At 45.2% G+C, this 20,446-nt stretch overlaps 1 protein-coding gene across 3 annotated transcripts in view; it reads left to right on the top strand.

The window, feature by feature from the left end:
* The first annotated feature begins 2,464 nt into the window (after positions 1–2,464).
* The window catches only part of Slc9a8 (solute carrier family 9 member A8), a 56,181-nt gene continuing 38,199 nt past the window's right edge, over positions 2,465–20,446 (top strand). Inside the window, exons 1-2 of one of the 3 annotated variants that reach the window (XM_021637733.2) lie at positions 2,465–2,608; positions 5,141–5,319. In XM_021637733.2, the coding sequence (XP_021493408.1) occupies positions 2,595–2,608; positions 5,141–5,319 (193 nt within the window). In that variant the 5' untranslated portion in view covers positions 2,465–2,594. Of the gene's footprint in view, positions 2,609–2,636; positions 2,776–5,140; positions 5,320–20,446 lie in introns of those variants that run through there. The other 2 variants (XM_021637743.2, XM_060382800.1) reach the window with 2 other exon arrangements.

Below are 20,446 nucleotides of genomic sequence, written 5' to 3'. Positions count from 1 at the left end.
ATAAAATTTAGTCTTTAATGATTAAGAAATACAAATTAAGTCACCTTACAAATGATCAAATCCTTTAATGTGTCCAGAAATACATTTGTAGTCATGCTAAGAACCACTGTGATTGATTGCAGGACTGAGCTTTATTTAGCACCCTGTACATGTTTCCAAAGCTGAACAGAAAGTAACTAGAAACAAGCAAAACTTGTCTATTTAGGTCTGCTTGAGATGGTTCTCAAACACTTATCTGTAGAATATGACATTAATTATAGATTGTAACATTCTATATTAGGTTTTCCAGGTGTAGTTTAGAGCAGATAACTAAAGGCAGATAAAGACTATTTAACTCAAATATGCTAGCCCTCAAATCTGCCAGCTGAATATAGCATGTTTAAACTTACCATGATAGAGACTCCCAAATCCTAACAGTAACTCCCAAGGTCTTTGAGAAGATTTGGGCACAAGGACAGATGACTTGAACCCTGGATTGTGGTACGGTAACTACTGGGCAGACTGCCCCAATGCCTTGCCCACTGCTAGGGCCCAGCCTGAACTGTGGAGGAACTGGACAGCCAGGGTTCTTGTCTTACATTGCTGAGAATGAGGTGTGGAGGAATGTTCTTTCTCCACAAAAAAAGCCTCTCATCTTCTGTGCCTGATGGCCACACTGCCTCTGCCCTCCTTGACATGGAGACCCAGGAACCTGGGACAACTGTCATTTTGATTGATACATATATTCATCTAGGTTAAGATTTCTCATCTCAGATCTCTGATCACATTGACAGCTAAGCTAATGGTAGCTTGACAGCAAGAGAACAGGCAATTAACTCCTTACCCCAAGATACTATACTATGTTAGTCCATTAGTCAATTCATTAACTAGTTAAAACTACTAACTACTAGATTTCATTTGAATACTAACTACTAATCTCTGATTTGAAAGGCAAACAGGTTTGCCTTGCTCACAGGCCTAGATAGTTAAAAGAAAGTGGCTCATAAAAGGAATGGAAAATGCTTCAGATTTCTTCCTGTTGCTATGCTACTGCTGTATTAAGACTGTTCAGAGCTTTGACATTAACTCTCTGGAGCTCTGATTTATTAATCTAGCTCTGGTAAAACAAACAAATGAAAACATTCCACTATACAAACCAATATCATAGTTCCAAGCTCAAGATTTTAAATTTCCTTTGGTTTGTCCTTTAAGTGTAGACTTAAAATTGTTTCCCATTGTGCTAGACTTACAGACATCCAGTCTTCCGGACAGAGGGAAGAAGTCCCTCTCATGATGTGTAATCATACTGAAAATTAAGATCACGTGAGCTTTTGCCCTTTCTACGTCATGGAGGGCTTCTGCCTTCCCTGAGCTCACCTTAAAAGCGACATCTAAGCATACAGTAAATCTCTACTCAGAACTTGGGCATGTTAGCTCTGCAAAAGACCACCTGTCTACCATGCATGTTGCCCTAGGTTCCATCCCTGCACAAGAGAAGCAGACAGATGCCTGAGTTGGAGGGGCTGTCTCTCACCCTCAAGTCCCAACTACTCAGAGGCTGAGAAAGAAGGATCCTTTTCTGGGGAGGGAGGGGAATAGAGCTATCATTTGTTACAATTTATTAAGCTTTATTAAGGGGGAAGGAACTACCCAGGGTGGGAGGGGCTCTGGAGGAGAATACCTAGAAGGTCCATTAAAGACCTCAGCAGTTCCAGACCAGCTTTAGGCCAATACAGTAAGACTGTCTCAAAAATAAAGTTACCCTCGGTGCTGAAAGCCAAGTAAAGCAGTTGCTATGGCAGCGTGAGGACCTGAGTTTGTACTCCTAACAGCCACACAAAAGCCAGGAATGGCTGCTGGCATCTGTAACCATGGGTGGGGGGGGGCTGATAAAGGAGAATCCCTGGAAATTGCTGGCCTGCCACTATGTCAGCTTCAGTGGAGACTGTCTTTATAAATTAAGGTGGAGCGTGATTAGGGAAGACATCTGATTGACAACTTCGGGCCACCTCGTCTGGCACCCCCACCACCACACACATATACAAACAGGTTAAAAACAATATGTTGGGGTGTGGAGACAGGTCAATGAGTACAGGCGCTGCTGCTCAGCCTTACCATCAGAGTTCAACACCAAGCACACACGCGGTGGAAGGCGAGAATCTAATCTGTCAAGCTGTTCATCATCAAATAATGAACCAGTGGTGAATGCCCAAACCCTACACCCCCAGCACTCACTTTTATACTAGGGGTGCAATGTCTAGCGCGGCCCGCAGCTGGGGAAACAGGCTGACTGCAGACTCCCTCTGCAGAGCCTCCATTCTTAGACCACGCGGCGCGGACTTACAGATGAGTCACCCGGATTTCTGAAGGGTTTCCCCCTAAATCTTCCCCGCCCGGTGACCGGAATAAGTGGAGCTGTCCCGAGAACAGACTATCACATGGCTGGCGCGGATTGTCCCACTCTTGGACCACCGAGACGCCGGGGCAGAGGGTCGCCCTGAGAGTGCCAAGCCCCGCCCCTGCCCGCACAACGGAAGCCGGAAGTAGCCGCAGGCCCCGCTAGCCCCGCCGCATCGAACTCGGTAGTCTCGGAAGCTCGCAAGATTGGGGAGAAGATGGCGGAGGAGGAGTGAGTGCACCGCTCCGGGTAGCGGAAGCGGCAGGGCCGGGCCGGCGGACGACAGGGGTCCTTGGGCGCGCTGGTGGAGAGGCTCAGGCCCAGCTAGCCGGGGCTGGCGGGAGGCGGGATGAGGCCCTGCGGCCTCCCGGAGGTCAGACATTGGCCGCCACGCGTAGGTTCGTAGCGTAGCCGGGCGGAAGCCGAGAACATAGTTTCCTCTCCCGGTTTCCGGTTATCTGAGGGTACTCCGGCACCTCTCCTCCAGGAAGCCCTCTCCAATTGCCACAACAAGCCACTCGCATCCTCCTTAACCATCAGCAACCTTTAGTGTTCGTGTCTGTCCCCAGCAGGTTTCTTTCATTCATTAACTGTTAGTTGTCTTGCTTCCCTCGAAGGAGCCGCCCTCAGGGAGCGACCATTCTGCTCTAGTGGGGGACTTTGTGTAGACAGGGTGTTTCCTGCCAAATGCTTGGAGGTAAATTGAGTAGTGTGAGGGGTGAGAAACCTGCCCTAGGAGAAAGACGTCTTGTGACAAGAAACTTGAAACCACAGGAGAGATAGGGAACGTAAAGGGGCTGATGATGGGGCTGGTGCCCAATGAGTCCCCAGTTCTAGTCCCTAGTCCTTCCAGGAGAGAGAAGGGAGTGGGTGGGTGCTTTAGAGTGACAGAGTTGGCAGGTGGTTGACAGTGGAGAGAGCAACTCATATAATCAGGCCCGCTCCAGCTCTATCCGAGTATGTTCCACTGTTAGCCCATCTCCAAACTTGGCAGGCCACCGTCTGTTGTGATGTTAGAAATTCTGTCTTTGAAATGAGCCCCTGAAAAATCAACAAGGAACCTCTTAATTGATAATCAACTTTTACTGGCAGTGTTTCGGGCCACTCAGGTACCAAGTCATTAACTCTCGTATTATGTATCTGTGCTGTCACACTAAAGTAGGTTTCGGCAGTGCAAGACAAAATAGGTAACGTAGAGCAAAATGGTTTGCAGTCTGGCTTTGAAGCTTGGTCAGATTATGAGGTCTGTTGCATGGTTCCTGGAGTGAGGCAGTGCTCAGTAGATGCTCCCTGTCACAGTCACAACTATGTCACTACGCCAGTTCACATAGGTAACAACGAGAGTGCGTGGGGCAAAGGCTTGGGTAGAGTGGGGTGTTCCACAGCAGGCAACCTGAGCCTTTTGAAATTCAAGAAGGGTTTAGTTGGTTAGAGCATTCTGGGCAGAACAACTGGGCAAACTCAGCTGACTTCTTCAGTTTATGGCCGTAAGCCCGGAAGGGCTGGAATATAAGTGGTAGAGCCCTTGCCTGATACACCCAAGGCCCTGGGTTCAGTCTGTCGAAACATACACAGTACATCCAAAATCCAAGGAGAATGTAAACAACTAGGAAAGTTAAGGAACCAAGTAACTAAGTAGTACTGAAGTTGGGTTCCACTTTTTTTTTTTTTTTTTTTTGAGATGGGTTTATATAGCCCACAGACCTGATCTTGAATTCACAGTGTGTCACTGTGTAGCTCAGGGTGACCTTGGCCCTGAACTCTTCATTTTCCTGCTTCTGCCTCCCAAGTACAGGGATTAGATTACAGGCATGGGTTAGCATACCCTGCTACCCTCATTAAGTTCAAGGGACAGACAGTATTCCCTACCCTTTCACCAGATGAGGTTTCTCTTTGTAGCTCTGGCTGTCCTAGAGCTCACTCTGTAGACCAGGCTGGCTTGAACTCACAGAGATTGATCTGCCTCTGCCCCCGGATGCTGGGACGACAGGTGTGCGAAACCACCGCCCAGCTCATTTCCCCTTCTGTTGTTGATTTTGGTGTGGAGAAAGGGACCTACTGATGATTGACCTTTGGAGTCAGGTGCATGCTGGGCCAGCATTCTATTGTTTGTTTGAGTCAGGGTTTCACTATGCAGTTCTGGTTGGTTTGGAACTCTACTAGGTCAATAGGCTGTAAACTTGTGATTCTCCCTCTTGGGATTACAGGCATGTGCTGCTGTGTCCACTCTTTTACATTTTGAGATGGGGGTCTCACTAAGTTGCCTAGCCTGGCATTGAACTTACTAGCTCCCTGCAGGTTTTGAATTTGTGGTCCTCTTACCTAACCAGTTGTTTGGTAACATTAGGCTTTACATTTTTGTTTTGTTAGCTCATGCAAACGTGGGATTTTAGCTGAAAATGCCCTCAAACTCCTGATCTTTTTCCTCTTCCTGAGTGCTGGGATTATAGGCCTGTGCCACATACACTTGGTTTATGCAGTTCTAGGGATCAAACCCAGGGCTTCCTTTGGCACTACCAGCTGAGCCAAATCCCTGACCCTAGCCTTTTGTATTTCTTTCTCCACAGACCTGACCTTTGGATAGATGGCCATAGCCAGAGATACTAGAGATCACTGGCACATGTGTGCTGTGTAGGCAGGGATTCTTTCTTCCCTCTGCAAGGCCCGTCTGCTATTTGTACCAAGTTCTCATTCAGTCAAGGTGTGTGTTTTGATTCCTTGACCCATTTCTTTATCTGACTGTAACTTGTATGTCTCCAACAGGTTCTCCAACACAACCCATGAGAACCTCAATTTCACCCTTCACACTACCCTGGGTGTCACCACGAAGCTGGTGCTCCCGACGCCTGCCAAGCCCATCCTCCCGGTGCAGACAGGCGAGCAGGCCCAGCAGGAGGAGCAGTCAAGTGGCATGACCATCTTCTTCAGCCTTCTCGTCCTAGGTGAATAAGCCCAGAGGTGTCTGTTACCAGTCAAAATTTTCTGTGCTTCCTGAAGTCAGAGGCCTACCAGTTCTAAAAAGCCTTTAGTGGAGTCTCTTGGGTTTTGAAAGAATTTTTCTTTCTTTTTAAGACAGTATCTCTCTCTTATGTCCAGCCCTAACTGGCATGCAACTCACTCTGTAGACCAGGATGGCCTCAAAGTCAGAGATCCACCTGCCTTTGCCTCCCACTTGCTGAGATTAAAGGCATGCTTCCAACACCCCAGCAACAGATAGGAGAGAGAAGGGGTTAGCGGGAGATGGCCACAGTTCTCATAGCTGCTTCGTGCTGGTCAGGGCTGTCAGGTTCCTTGGAGCAGTTCAGTCCTTGTTTCAGGAGATCTCCAACTTCTTGTCTCACTGCAACAACAGCAACAGGAGCCTTGTTTTTTCTTGGAGTTCCCCAACACTCTCTGGGCTCTGGCATTTGTTCTCTCCCCAGAGTCCTCAAATTTAAACTATCTGCAGCTGGCAAAGAGCTCCTCTCAGAGCCCATATGAAGCAAATCATTTGCCACTGTGGACCATCTGAATCAGTCGCACAGCCCACACCTGGGATTAAAAAAAAAAAAGAGGCTTTGATCTGGACAGGTGTGGTGACTCACACAATTCTATTGCTGGATGGCAGATCCTGTGGGTTGATTGGGGTTGATTGACGAATCAGTCTACTGAAGCAGTGAGCTCCAGGCTGATTTAGAGACCCTATTTCAAAGAAAGTGGCTTTACAATTTTGTTAGCCCAATCGAACATGGGGTTTTAGCTGAAAATGCCCTCAAATTCTTGATCTTTCTCCTTTTCCTCCTGAGTGCTGGGATTATAGACCCAGACTGAGGATAACACCAAAGACATCTTTAAGCCTCCCCAAGCACCTGCCTACACATTGGATTTTTAAAAATGCAGCTGAAGCCACACCAGCACTTTAGATTATCTAGGAAAGAACAGGCTTAGGGGTGTGTCTGAAGCCATGCTTTGTTGGACAGTAAAGCTACATTTACTTCTCTGCTGCTGGGTGGTTCTTCCAAGTTTTTGGAGACAGGGTCTCAGGATGCTCAGGCTGGCCTCAAACTCATTATATAGCAACCAGCCTTCCAAGTGCTGGGATTATGGGCATGTACCACCACCCCTGGCCTTATTTACTACTTACTTTTCTTTGGTGATAGCAGAGTTATCTTTTGGATTAAACCTTTCCAGGAGAATAGAAGGCAAAGCTAGGTTTTGAGTATTTTCTTTCATAAGACAGGGTCTCGTGTAGCCCAGGCTGGCCTCAGCTTTGGTAGCTGGGGATACCTGAACTTCTGACTCTCCCGCCTGTACTTTTCCATTGCTACAGGAGTGTATCACCATGACCTGTGTGAGTATTTCTCTGGTGTCTGTTAGGACTAGGTTTTGAAGATAATTTTCACATTTATATTAATATGGTCAAAGAATTGAATACTGTAGTAATGACTGAACGGTTAGTTGGCTGATCTTTTTTTTTTTTTTTTTCTGAGACAGTCTTGCTTTGTAGCCCAGATTGGCCTCAAACTCCTGCCCCTTTTCTCCCAGTGTTGGCACAGAGGTGGGCAGGCAGATGCCGCCACACCCTGCCTTTTGTTACAGCCCTAGAACAGCAGGTCTTTATTGAATTAAGTCAACTTTAGTGTATGAAGTTTTCTTTGAGGGTGTTGAGCAAGCATTGAGCTTGCTGTCTGGTCCCTCTGTTAGAGCTATGGAAGACATGCCTGGAAAGGACTTTTGAAGCCCTTTGTTATGGAGGGGTAAGCACAGAGATGTTGAAGGTCACTTTTGGGGTGTGGGCTGTTCAGGATTAGACCTCAGCCTCCAGAATGTGCTTTCTACTCCAGTTTGCAGCTGCTAATTCCTGGAGGTGGAAAGGGCTACACAGTCCCCAAAGGCACCCCTGTTTTCTTGAGTCATTGGCTCCTTTTTTTGTGTGTTTTTTTTTTTTTTTTTTTTTTTTTTTTGTCATTGAGACAGAGTTTTACTCTGTAGCCTCCCCTGCCTTAAATTCTAAGAAATAGCTGCTTCTGCCTTCTCAAGTGCTGGGATTAAAGTGTCTGACACTGTGCTGCGCTCCTAGGATACTTTTGAACTCTTGGGCCTCTTGCCTCCATCTCTCACTACACCTCAGTGTAAGGCATGCTTCCCCTGTGTCCATTTTTGGTATTCAGACAAAGTCAGCCTGATCAGGGGAAACTATTAATAAGTGACTGGATAACTCAGTGATGCCCCTGTAACCTGCATTGAAGTGAGAGCTAGTGCCTAGCATTGGAGCGTTTTCTAGATCTCGGGAATCCCTTTCCAGCCACACAGCTTGTGCTTTGTTTCTGTTTGAGTGAAGTCACTGGAATTGTAACCTAGTGTTCTCTGAGCTTGTCACAGCAGTCCAGCATGGCCTTTGGCTGAGGAAGAAAGCTTTTACCTTGCTTACCTTGCATTTAACCCTTGCTGAGCTCTTGACTCCACAGAAAACAGTGAGTCAGTACAGTTAACTCTGTCTGGCACAAATGTCCTGTTTAGTGAGTTCTGTATCTTGCTTTTTCTACTTTATTTTTCTTCCTGGGAGTAATGAAAAGCTTATTTTTGGGGTGGACAGGAGACATCCGTGCCTGTAATGCTATCATTGGAGAGGACAGCGCAGGGGTCCAGCCTGGGCTACAGAGTTCGACCCTAACTCAAAACCTTAAGCAAGGGGCAAATGAAAAAGCTCAGCAGGCAAAGGCACTTGCTGCTAAACTTGATGGTCTATCTGAGTCCAATCCCCAGGACCCAGATAGAGGAAGGAGAGACACAGTCCTTTGACATCCACTTCCATGCCATGGCATGGTAACCCCTCCCCTGTTACAAATTAAACAAAATAAAGCAGCTAAATAAAAACAGAATGTGCTTTTTCGTAAGCTGGTGTAACTTGAATTTGGCCTAATGAAAGGGGAGTCTTGGACCTTCTCACTGTATGTGAAAGAATTTAGTAAATTGCTGAAATGTCTACTCCATGAGGACATCTGGAAGAGTCCAGAGCAGAGAGAAAGAGAAGTAGACTAGACATAGTGAGGGCTATCTGGGAGTCAAGGGTGGGGAGGTTGAGTACCTGTGTGTTGCGAAGGGCCAAGAGGCTAGCCTGGGCTTTGATAAAAGAGCCGAGGTGCATGTCAGTGGTGAACCTTGTGTCCCTTCTGACAGAGGCAAAGGAAATAACTCTTTTTTAAGGAACTGAACACCTGTTTTACCAGCTCCTGAGGAATGCTGGCTTTTATCTAACCAGCAGAAATCCTGTAGTCCAGCTTGAGCTCATTTCTGAATATATGGACTGCCTAAGATCTGACACTCCAGTCTTTTGTTGGTGATAAGGGGCAAAGTAATGCCTGAGTGCTTCAGTGCTTGGGGCCAGGAGCTGTCTTTGTGGCACAGGCTGGAGTGGAGGGGACATAGGACTGGGAAGTGGTAGGAGACTTTGGAAATTCCATCAGATGCTTCCAGCTGCTTGGTAGAACCTAAAGACATGGGGAATGGTCATTGGCTGGACTGATTCACACTGGGGAGTTGTTTATATCTACTTTGGGCAAGTCCCAGGCTCACAGGTTCAGAAGCATGACCACCTGAGGTACAAGCATCTTTGGAGCAGTTTGCAGCCCAAAGTTAACTCCTGGATGGTGTCCGTCAGCTGAGTGGGAATCTGCTGGACAGATACCGACTAGAGAAGTATTAGCATGATCACTGTTTGAAATCCTTGTAGGAAAAGCAGTTAACAAGATCTGTAAACAGCTGGAGCAGACTCATGCCTCTGGGCTATAGCAAAACAAAGCCTGAGAAGTTACCACATGATAGAAGTATGAGCTGTTCATTTGTAATAACTCAGAAACTTCCTGGCAGGAAAGAGAACAAAGGGAAGAAGAGCTTGAGGGTCCGAAAGATGGTTCGGGGTTAAAACACAAACACACAGCCTGGTATGGTGGCACATGCCTTTAATCCCAGCACTCACAGAGGCAGAGGCAGGCAGATCAGTATGATTTCGACGCCAGCCTGGTCTACACAGAGAAACCCTGTCTCAAAAAATGAAAAAAGTAAAAACTTAAAACAAAAAAAACCAAAAACCTGAACACTCTTCTCTGTCCAGAGGTCTAGATGGATATAGATTGGATAGAGGTGTTTTCAGCACAGTGAGAAACTTAAGTCTTCGTGTAGAAAACAACCAAAGGAAATGAAAGCTTTGTAGCTTCTGTCTTTGGTAACTTGGAGCCTGTGACTGTAGTAACTGCTTATTTGTAAAAAGCTTTGGTAGCCAGTGCTTTTGTAACCAAAACAGATCAACAGTTCATCAGAATCACTGAGTGATTAACAACATATGATCATCTTTAACAACATATGATGCATTAACAACATATCATCTTTAACTCTTGTTTTTTATATAACTTAAATCACTTTTTCAGACCTTTATAACTTGCATTCATACAGCTTAAGTCACTGTCTTAGTCCTTTAACAACTTATATAAACTTTAAACTTGTTTTTGTTTTTTTTTTTTTTTTTTGGAAACAGCTAGTCATTTACTGGGAGACACTGCTGCTAGGTAACTGAGAGCAGTTATTGAAAAGCAAGTTGAAAAGTTTTAAATTTGTCAGCAAGCAACATGTCTGTCTTTGGCATCCAAAGTTACTATAAAGCTTGACGGTTTTAAAGATGAAAACAGACTTTTAGTTATCAGTGGACTGACTGGGCATTGTGGCCTTTGGGAGGAGCTAAGGGCTAGTTGCTGCTCATAAATTGTCTCGCCATCGACATCATCAGAGATCTGAGAAGGATATATTTGAGTCAGAAGTATAGACCAAATGGCCTCTGTATCAGTTAAAATGACGGATACTAACCTACTATTTGGGCAACCTGGGATCCTCCATGGCTTCATTGGGGGCAAAGGTTGTCATCTTTGACTGCCACACAGGGCAGTGTTAAGTCTTTGGCTGATACACAGGGCAGTATCGATCTTTTGCTATCAGACCTAGAATATCTGAGAAATTTTCCTTTGGAGGAGGAAGTTGGGGCATTGGCCTTCCTTGGCAAGGCAGTAGCCTCTCCAACAGTGGCCACAGTTTGGGTAGGGCCCTGGCCAAAGAAGCAGGTGAGGTGTGGGGCAGTTCTTTGCCTAGTGGACAGTGGCACCACACTTGAAGCAGCGCCATTTAGAATCTTTGGAGATAAGCCTCAGGACTGCCAGGACGAGGTATTTCCACCTTACAGGCAAGGCCTTTTTCATTAAACACCTTAAGTGCTATAATCAGCAGATCTTTCTGATATAAAAGTAAGTTTTATTTAAATCACTTTGTTTGTTTATATCAATTGATTTAATTGTTGTCTCTGAGGCTTTCGGCCTCTGAGACTTACTGCTGAATAAGCTCACCCTTTCTTGTTCTTTCTGAACCCTGGTTCAACTCAGCGGTTCTGGCTCAAAACTCCTTTCCAAGATGACTGAGTCAATCTGGCTTATCTCTTGGCTCTGAATTGCTATTTGACCCCAAACTAACTCTAAGCAATCTGTTCTAATCTCCTGGCTGTCTAATTCTCTGGCTGATTCTGTCTTCAACTCAGAGATCCACCTGCCTCTGTCTCCTGAGTGCTGGGATTAAAGGTGTGTACTAGCACACCTGGACCTAAACTCTGTATCAGGCTGGCTTGAGCTCAGAAATCTGCTTGCCTTTGTCTCCTGAGATGAAAGGCAAGTCTGTATTCCAGCTGGACTATACAGATCTAGAAGGTGTTTGGATATGATCTCTTGCCAGAGCAGCCATGTTCTGAATTAAATTCCTCTACACTCTAAGGGGCTTTCGGGGCATTATTTAATCTATTAAAATTTTAAACAGACTTTACTTGTTTTTAGTTACTGTTTTAGGCTTAACCTTGACAACATATACACAAGGCTAAATAAAGCTTGTACCCATAAATGAATTACGTTTATCCTTAGCATGATTTACAAACATAGTTCTGAGCACATTAAAGAATCTGATCATTTATAATTTGATCATTAACATGCATGTCTTAATTATCTTTAACAGTTTGAAAAAGTTAATAGCTTTTATAAGATTAGGATTTTACAGTTTTATCTCTCTTAAGTTTGAACCTTAAAATTTTGAATTGAGGATTCAAGTGAAGGTTCTTTAGCATCAAAATAAAACTTTAAACTCTAAATACAGTCCACAGAGAGACCAGGAACCTGATTTTCTTGATCCTTTCATAGTGTACAATTATTGAGTACCAGTTTCTTCTGTGACTTAGTTTGTCCAGATAGCTAAAGCTTAACCAAATTAACAAAGACAAAGAGGGTAAGTCATACATCTTTAAGTCAGTTTTTGCCAGCCTGAATGAACCTTAGGAATTTATAAACCTTATCAAACATATGTTGTTCTTGATCTAAAATTTTTTTAGAAGCCTGGTATTGAACACAGTTAACAAAGACATAAGTGGTCACACATATATCTCTGTCAGGTTAACAGTTTCTGTTGACCTGGTGTGTTAGGGTTTCTATCACTGCAAAGAAATACTATGACCAAAAAAAAAAAAAAAAGAGTTGGGGAGAAAAGGGTTTATTTGGCTTAAACTTCCACATTGCTGATCATCATCAAAGGAAGTCAGGACAGGAACTCAGGCAGGGCAGGATCCTGGAGGCAGGAGCTGATGCAGAGGCCATGCAGGGGTGCTGCTTACTGGCTTGAATCCCCTGGCTTGCTCAGCCTGCTTTCTTACAGAACCCAGGACCACCAGCCCAGGGATGACACCATCCACTATGAGCTGGGCCCTCCCCCATCTATCCACATTGCAAAAAGTACCTCACAGCCAGATCTTAAGAGATATCTTCTCATCTGAGATTCTCTCTTTTCAGATAACTCTTGTTTGTGTGTCACCTTGACATAAGACTAGCCAGCACACCTGATTGACCATTATAACTTTAAGAATTTAAAAACTTTAATCTTTAAACATATGTTATTTTTAAGTCTTATTTTCCATAAGCCCTGTTCATAGTTTTGTCCTTATCTGTTATTTTTCACTTTCATGGCAAAAATTATACAAAAATCTATTTAATCAAAAATATTTTGAAGGGCTGCTGTTGCCTCATGAACAAATGAAAAAATAAACCAAATAATCTTGGAGGCTTTTATGGGTTCAGGATAGCCACACACTGACCACTTGATCACCAGACTGAGATTGATGGAAGTTTATTTAATGCTGAAGAGAAACTGACTGGTCAGGAACATAATTTGGACTCGGGAGCCAGACTATGACGCTGGTCTGTTTCTTAAGGAAGTTTTTTTTTTTTTTTTTTTTTTTTAAATAGAAAAAACTGTAACCAGGTAACATCCAGGTAGCCAGGTGTAGGAAGCAAGGCGTGGGGGCAGCATTACGTCATTTTGACTAGCTAAACATATTGTATCTAGGTAGCTAGACAAAGCACTGGAAGCTGTTTGGCTGGGATTTAGGATAAGGGAGCTTTTGGGGACTGTCTAGCTTTCTGGGAGTAAGAAACATAGTAAGATGTTGTAATTGTATCTCTTAACAGAATGTATATTTATTTTTAACTTAGGCAGAACATATATTTATCATCTATTGTTTTATTCTAAGCAAGTATTGATCATAATTTCACCTTATATAATCCAAATGAAGACTTGGAGGCAAAATGGTTTCTGATATAATAAAGCCATCAGCAGGTGTTAACAGAGGAGCTAGTTATGCCAAGAACTAAAATAGGTCTCAGTGGAGGGGCTATAGAGTTAAGCAGGTTGCAGCAGATACCTGGTGTTGCCTCCTTAGTCTAAAAAAGGAGATGCGATGGTAACCAAAGGGCACAGTGGAACTTGTTTAATTGGTGCTGCCTTAGTTGGTTTCTACCATACCTTAATCAAGATGGTGGTGAAGTCACATGGCATGTCCTCGCTTTAACTTTAGGGAAGATGGCTGCCACCCACATGTGGTTGTTTCCATCCTAATAAGATCATCAGTCAAGATGGTAGCAGCCCAGATGGTTGCTGTGTTATCCCCCAAGTCTTGCGGACCCCAAAGACCACCAAGGAGCTGATTCTGATGCAAACACAGTAGGATCTTTATTACAAGCTCAGGTCCACGCCATCACTGACACAGCAGTTCTAGAGTGCAGAGCCCTGAGCTCAGGGGAAGGGGTTTTTATTTAGGGTTACAGCACTGTTTGGGTAATTCTAGTTTAGCAGTTACGTGACTGGGTGATATTCAACAGGGGCAAAGCTTGTTACAAAGTGATTGACTAACATAACTAACATTGAGCAAGCTATCTATAGACCTCAGGAACTTTAGGTATTTCTGTGCCTTGAATGTTCTGCTACGGGGAGGGGTCCGGGGAGGGGGCTGCCCCGTACAGATGCCCCAGCCTGAGATAAGATACCTTCCCATTCTTGTGGTTACCTCTAGGCTATTCCTTGGGCAGGGGATTTTATTGGCTTGTACCTGGAATTGATGACCCATGGGACAGTTCCTGGGACTGGTGACGTGTGGGGGGAGTGTGTGAGGGGAGTATGGGGGGGGGGGGGTTCAGGCCTGGTCCTCTCAGGAGGAAACTTAAATAAACTTGTTTGGGTCTGCAGAGGAGTTCAAGTCTGAGCTCCAGCATCTGCCTTTTCAGTAAAGCAGAACCACAAGTAGCAGTTTGTAATATCCATATCCAGAACACACTTGAATCTCTGTGAAATGGAACTGAGTGATCAGGGGGAGAGACTGGAACAGAAACGCCTCAGAGATAAAAGATTTGGGGACCATCTGCTTGTGTGGTGGCAGAAGTTGTTAGGATCTGTGAAAGTCTGGAAATGCAATGAGCTGATTATCTAATTTATACTGAGGCGAAGCCTTTTATCATAAGACGTTGAGGCTTTAACAGAATCTCTGAATCCAAGGAGGGAAAGAAATTAGAGGTGGGTGAGGAGTCATGAGTCTCCTTTGGAATGGCAAGAGCCTGTGGTTAGAGACAGGAGCCAGCTGACAGCAAGCAGGAAAGAAGATATTCTTCAAGAGCAGATTGAAGAAGTGAGAGAGGCTGAGGGGAAAGGGTCACAAACAGGAACTCTGCCAGAGGGAGGATCCCAGTCTCCTAGAGCGGAAGAGGGCACAGAGGGCCTGATGTGCCTGCACAGCTTTGTAGTGTAGACTCCAGGAGCCAAGAGAGACAGAGGCAGCAGGCCCCAGCAAGCCACTCAGAGGGACAGAGCCAGAGCAGGCAGTTCCTAGTGTAAGGCAAAGAAAAACAAATGGTTAGCTGTGGTGTACTCTAAAGGTCAATCCTAGGATCAATCCTAGGTTTCAACACCAAATGTAACTGATGGTACAGAGAAATTACTACTAAACCAGACTACTCCATGGGTAGAAAGGTTTATTGGGGATCCAATTGCCAAAACTTTGGAGGTGAGGGGAGGCAGGCAGAGAAGATCAAAGTGCTGGAAGAGCAAGCACATTTTGACAGTAGAGTGGGGACCTGAGCTGATGCAGGCTGTTGGATTGACTGGAAAATAGGTACCCTTACCTGAGATAGTTGACCTTCCAGGGAGGTTCCTGACAGACTGGAATTCTGTTTAGGGAGAACAGCTTTTCTGGTAAACAGAAACTTGCCTAAAGGCTTGTTTTCCTGATAACAACCTTCTGTTTACCCATCCCAAGTCCTTGTATAAACTGGTGACTCTCCATGGTATGATGAAGAGGGAGGTTTTTATTGTAGTTATGAGAGAAAGCAGCCAGAGGCATCTGGAAAAGTCCAGAGTAGTAAAAGAAGTATGGACATGCCCAGGGCTATCTCATAGCTGGGGCTAGAGAATAGAGAAAATACAGTGAGAATAGTAGGGTTATAAGCTGGTGGGAGGGAAGCCAGGAAGCTAGAGAGAGTTCAGGGTGAGAAAGGCTAGGATGGATTTTGAAATATGTAGCAGGTACTTGTGACAGTGAGGGAGCCTGCAAGCCAGCATGAGCTTTGATATGCCACTAGGCACCATGTAAGTCCCTTCTGCCTAGTGATAGGGAAATGCCTCCTTTTGGTAGATGGGAACCAGTTTCACAAGTTCCTGCAGAATGCTGGCTTTTATCTATCCACCAGAAATGCTCCCAGTCCAGGTTAAACTCATTGGACTGTCTTTTGGAGTTTGTGGAATTAGAGTTTCTTTTGGACCTAACACTAACCTCCAGAGTATCCCCATTCAGTGATGTTTATCATATCTATAGTATTAGACAATCATCCCCACTGTCTGCTTCTAGAAAACTGTCATCACCCCAAGGAAAAACCTCTACTGATAAAATGAGCCAATTCAAGCCAACTTAAAGTGTGAAGGCAGTTTTATTGGGGCCAGCTCTTGGGCGGGTTCACTGATCCCAAAGAACAGGACCAGGAAAGTCATGTATACTGGGAGGCAGAACAGTGGAGGGAGGGGCTTGAGGGGGAGAGGAAGAGTTTACGCATGCAGAGCCAAGATGTGGAGTGTGGTGGTGGTGGGAGACCAAAGTGTCCTCTAGGCTATCTGTCTGCTTCTCAACCAAAATCCCCGGAAGTACTTGCACATGTTCTACCGAGGGGGCATCTGCCCCGTCAGGCCAGTCCTCAGAGCAAGCTGCTCTTGGCCACATGCCCCTAGTTGCACTAACCCATGGGGACCTGTTCCTTTCTTCCTCCTTCGTCTTCCTCATGGTCTTTCTGTGACCCTACAAGCCCTAGAACTTCACTCTGCCTCCTGTCTTTTCCCAGCCTAGGCTGTAGGCAAATTTATTAGCCAATCAGGATAATTTGGGAGGAAATTCCAGTCCTTTTGGATACTTGAGAATTTGCTCATAGGACAGTAAGGATCTTGGGGGACAAGCAGTTAGCATTTGAACACATTGTAGCCCTGAGATCCCTCATGGTAAGATGAGAAAACCGACTTCTACAATTGTCCCCTGACCCCTACATACCCCTCCGGCCACTAAATGTCATAAGGAAAACATTTTAAGAATTTCTCTGTGTTACACAAGAATTCATCCCTTGCTGTGGCTGCAGAGTAGTCCAGCGTGTCCAGTACTGAATTTACTCAAGACTGTGGGGCGCTCGCTTGGGTCTTCTCTACCTTTGACTATTGTAAACTTGTTGCCGTGAACACTGTCAGGGGGTTGTGTGCCTGCTTCTGTTTCTTTTCCATGAATGCCTAGGAGTAGAGTCAGGCCTGAGTTACTTTAGGGTGTCAGTGTCCACCCAAAACCTTTATTTATTTATTTATTTATTGGCCTTTGTTTTGTTTTTGAGTCAGGGCTTCACTCTGTAGCCATGGCTAGCCTAGAACTTGCTATGTAGATCAGATTTGCCTGCCTCTGCCTCCAGACTGCTGGAATTACAGGCTTTGCCATCATGTCCTGCTGGGGAGGCAACCTGGGTTTGTGGTTGCCAGCTGGACTGGACTTTCCCCGCTAAGTCACACCCCCGTCCTAGGGAAAGCTTGCTTTCTTCTTGTGCTCTCTCTGCTTGTGCATGTGTGTATGCATGCTCTTGTCTGTGACTGCAGGTGCATGCCTGCTGCAGCACACCTCCGGAGGTCAGAGGCAACCTTAGTTGTCAGCCATTGCCTGCCAGCACTGAGGCAGCACCTCTGCTGTTCCCTGCTGTGTTTGCCAGCCTCACTGGCCTCTAGCTTCCAAGTGTTCTGTCTCTGGCTGCTGTCTTCCCAGGTGGAGCACTGGGATTATAATGTGTGTGTGTGTGCTGCTGCTGCTGCTGCCGAATCGTACGTGGGATCTGGAGATTTCACCGAAGGTCCTCAGGCTTGCATGGCAAGTGCTTTACCTTTGGAGCCATCTCTAGCCCCTAGTAAATGTCACTTAATCTTTAAGAAATTATGTAATTTTTGTGTGCAGAGGAGTGGTACACCTGCTTGTCGCTGTGTGGAGGTCAGAGAACAAGAGTCACTTTTTCTCTTAACACTTGTGTTCTAGGGATTAAATGTATTGTCAGGCAACAAATATTTTTACGCAGTGAACCATCTTACCAGCCCTTAAATTAGTTTTTTTTTTTTTTTTAATGATTTACTTTTAATTTTATGCACATTGGTGTCTGCCTGCATGTGCATCTGTGTGAGAGTCAGAGCCCCTAAAACTGGAATTACAGACAGTTGTGAGCTGCATGTTGGTGCTGGGAACTGAACCCGGGTCCTTTGGAAGAGCAACTGCTGCTCTTTACCACTGAACTATCCCTCCAGCCTCTAAATTCATTTTTTTATTAAATTTTAATTTTTTTATATTAGTTTATTCACTTTGTATCCCAGCTGTAGCCCCCTCCCTCATTCCCTCCCAATCCCACCTTCCCTCATCTCCTATGCCCCTTTCCAAGTCCACTGATACTGGAGATTCTCCTCCCCTTCCATATCTTAAATTAACTTTTAAATCTTAGTTTGGAGAGAAATGACTCAATTAAGAGCACTTGTTGCTCTTCCAGAAACTGAGTTCAGTTCCCAGCACCCCCATGGGCCAGCTCACAGCCTCTTAGAACTCTAGCTACAAGGGATCTGATGCTCTTTTCTGGCCTCTCTGTGCACCCCCATGCCATGTTCAGACAGACAGACACATACACATTAAAACAAAGACAGCTTCGTACACACAGCTCATGGGCTCGTGGCTCCTGCGCTTCCTTGCCTTCTGGCTTAGCAAGAGTGTGTTGGTCACATCTTGTGCTCTGTGTTGGATGCAGGATCTTCTGCTAGGCTAAATATTTACATTGAAACAATAAATTGATAGCTTATAGTGCAGGACAGGAGGATGGGACTTGAATTGACAGCTGTTTCTTTTAGCCACCCGGTGCTTTCTGATGGAAAGTCAGTGTGAACTCCGGGTGGCCTGTTAGCAGCTCTGCAGATTCAGGTTCTCCCTCCTTGTGTGTCTGTCTGTCTGTCTGGCTGAGTATCTATGCATGGGTACGTATGAGTCTAGTATGTGCATATCTGTACGTCTGCACATACCTGTGGATGATGGGAGTGCATTACAGGAATCTTCCTCAACTGCTGGAGCCTGCTGGCAGAGTTGAACAGTTCCTGAGACGGGAGTGAGAATGGAAAGGAAAAAAAGAAAACAAAACACTACAGACAAGAGGGCTGCCAGTAGAAACTGTCACATCTGGTTTATTCCACAATTCTTTTTTATAGTCAGAGCAAGCACCTTGATACAATAAAGGGGTTCGTCATCGACCACTTGCCTGTGTGATCCTCACACAAACAAAAGGAAGTGAACTTGGCAAAACATCCTGCCTATCCCTGTCTCTAGGTGAAGGCCAGGGTGAAAACACGTTTTTCACTGAGAACTTGATAATAAAGCAGCCTGACAAACAAGCAGCTCCCTGGCTTGGAATCTTTAGCTAAAGGGAATCTTTAGCTCCCTGGCTCACAGGTGTATTTTAGACAGGGAAGGCAGGTAGCCAGGCTGGTGGGAGCCCCGTGGATCCTTCCGCCCTCACCTCCCCAATGCTGAGACTGCAGAGATGTGCTCAGCTCAGTGTTCTTGTGAAATGTTGGGGCCCTGAGCTCTCATGCCTCTGTAGCCAGCACTTTACTCCCTGAGCCACCTCTCGCCCCATTTGAACATTTTCTTTCAAGAGTTATGTTTAGAGTTAGGCATGGTGGCACCTTTCTATAATCCTAATACCTAAGAATCTGCAGCAGGAGAATTGCTATGAGTTCAAGACTACTGAGGACTATCTAGTGAGAACCAGGCTAGCCTTGGTCACATACCGCAAGACCTGATGCTGCCCAGCTGTCCTGTGCTTAATGAGCTGGAGTGAGGCCTCAGTGCTGAAGGGCCGCACACTAGCATCTGGACCATGAGATTACATTTACACTGATGCAAATACATAAGAGTGGATATTTTGGACCAGATTTTTAAAATTATTTTTGATAGTGTCTGTATTTAGGCACATATACACATGTGGCAGTATTTGTTTGTTTAAAGGCTGCAATTTTTGTTTTTTGATTTTTCAAGACAGGGTTTCTCTGTGTAGTCCTGGTTGTCCTGGAACCCACTTTGTAGACTAGGCTGGTCTCAAACTCACAGAGATCCGCCTACTTCTGCCTCCTGAGTGTGGAAACTAAAGGTGTTGCCACTACTGCCCAGTACCTGCTGTATTTTTTAGACAGGGAAGGTAGGTTGATAAGGTCTTGCCTAACACATGAAACACTGAGTTCAATCCCCAGCATAAACTGGGGACCTGTACACTCTACACAGTTCAAGGTCATTCTCCCATACCCCCGGGGATGGCAAGTTTAAAAACTTGGGCTACTTGAAACCAAGGCTTTAGAACCACCACCACCACCACCACCACCACCACCACCACCACCCCAACAACAACAATAAAACAACAAAGGAAGGAAGGAAAACAGGACATTCTCATAATCAGAAAATATGAACCGTTTAAAGTGGCTGTCAGAACTTTGTAACTTAGGAAGACTCAGCTGTTGGAGGGCCTACCACGTAGCAGATAGAGGTGCTTGCCGTCACAAGCCTGGTGACCTGAGTTTGATCCCCAGGACCCATGTAAAGATGAGAGAACTGGAGCCAGAATTGTACCTTCTATAGCATACCCCAATAACAATTTTAAAAATCAGTGGTGCCCTTCTTTAGTCCCAGCACGCAGGAGGCAGAGGCAGGCAGATCTCTGTGAGTTTGCTGGAAAGATGGCTCAGCAGTTAAGAGCATTGCTGCTCTTGGAAAGGACCCTTTTTCAAATTCTCAGCACCCACATGTCAAATCTTAGTGGCTTATAGCTTCAGTTCTAGGGGATCTAGTGCCCTCTTCTGGCCTCCACTAGGTACTGCATTCACATACATACATGTATACTCACATAGGAAATAAAAATCTTTTTTCATCACTTCTGTTTATTTGGGTGGGGGGGGCTTAGATGTACACCAGAGGTCTGAGACAACTCTCAGAATTAGAGTCTCTCCTTCTACATTTTGGTCATGAGATTCAAACTGCTTGTCAGGTAGAGCAGAAAGTGCCTTTATCTACTGAGCCATCTCACAGGCTCTACAAATAGTCTTTTTTTGTTGTTTATAAAAAGGAATCCAGGTGTGGTAGCATACAACTTTAATCCCGGC

The sequence above is a fragment of the Meriones unguiculatus genome, chromosome 4 (assembly GCF_030254825.1).
Source record: "Meriones unguiculatus strain TT.TT164.6M chromosome 4, Bangor_MerUng_6.1, whole genome shotgun sequence".
NCBI classification, from domain to species: domain Eukaryota; kingdom Metazoa; phylum Chordata; class Mammalia; order Rodentia; family Muridae; genus Meriones; species Meriones unguiculatus.
This window is presented reverse-complemented; position numbering and strand designations above follow the sequence as displayed.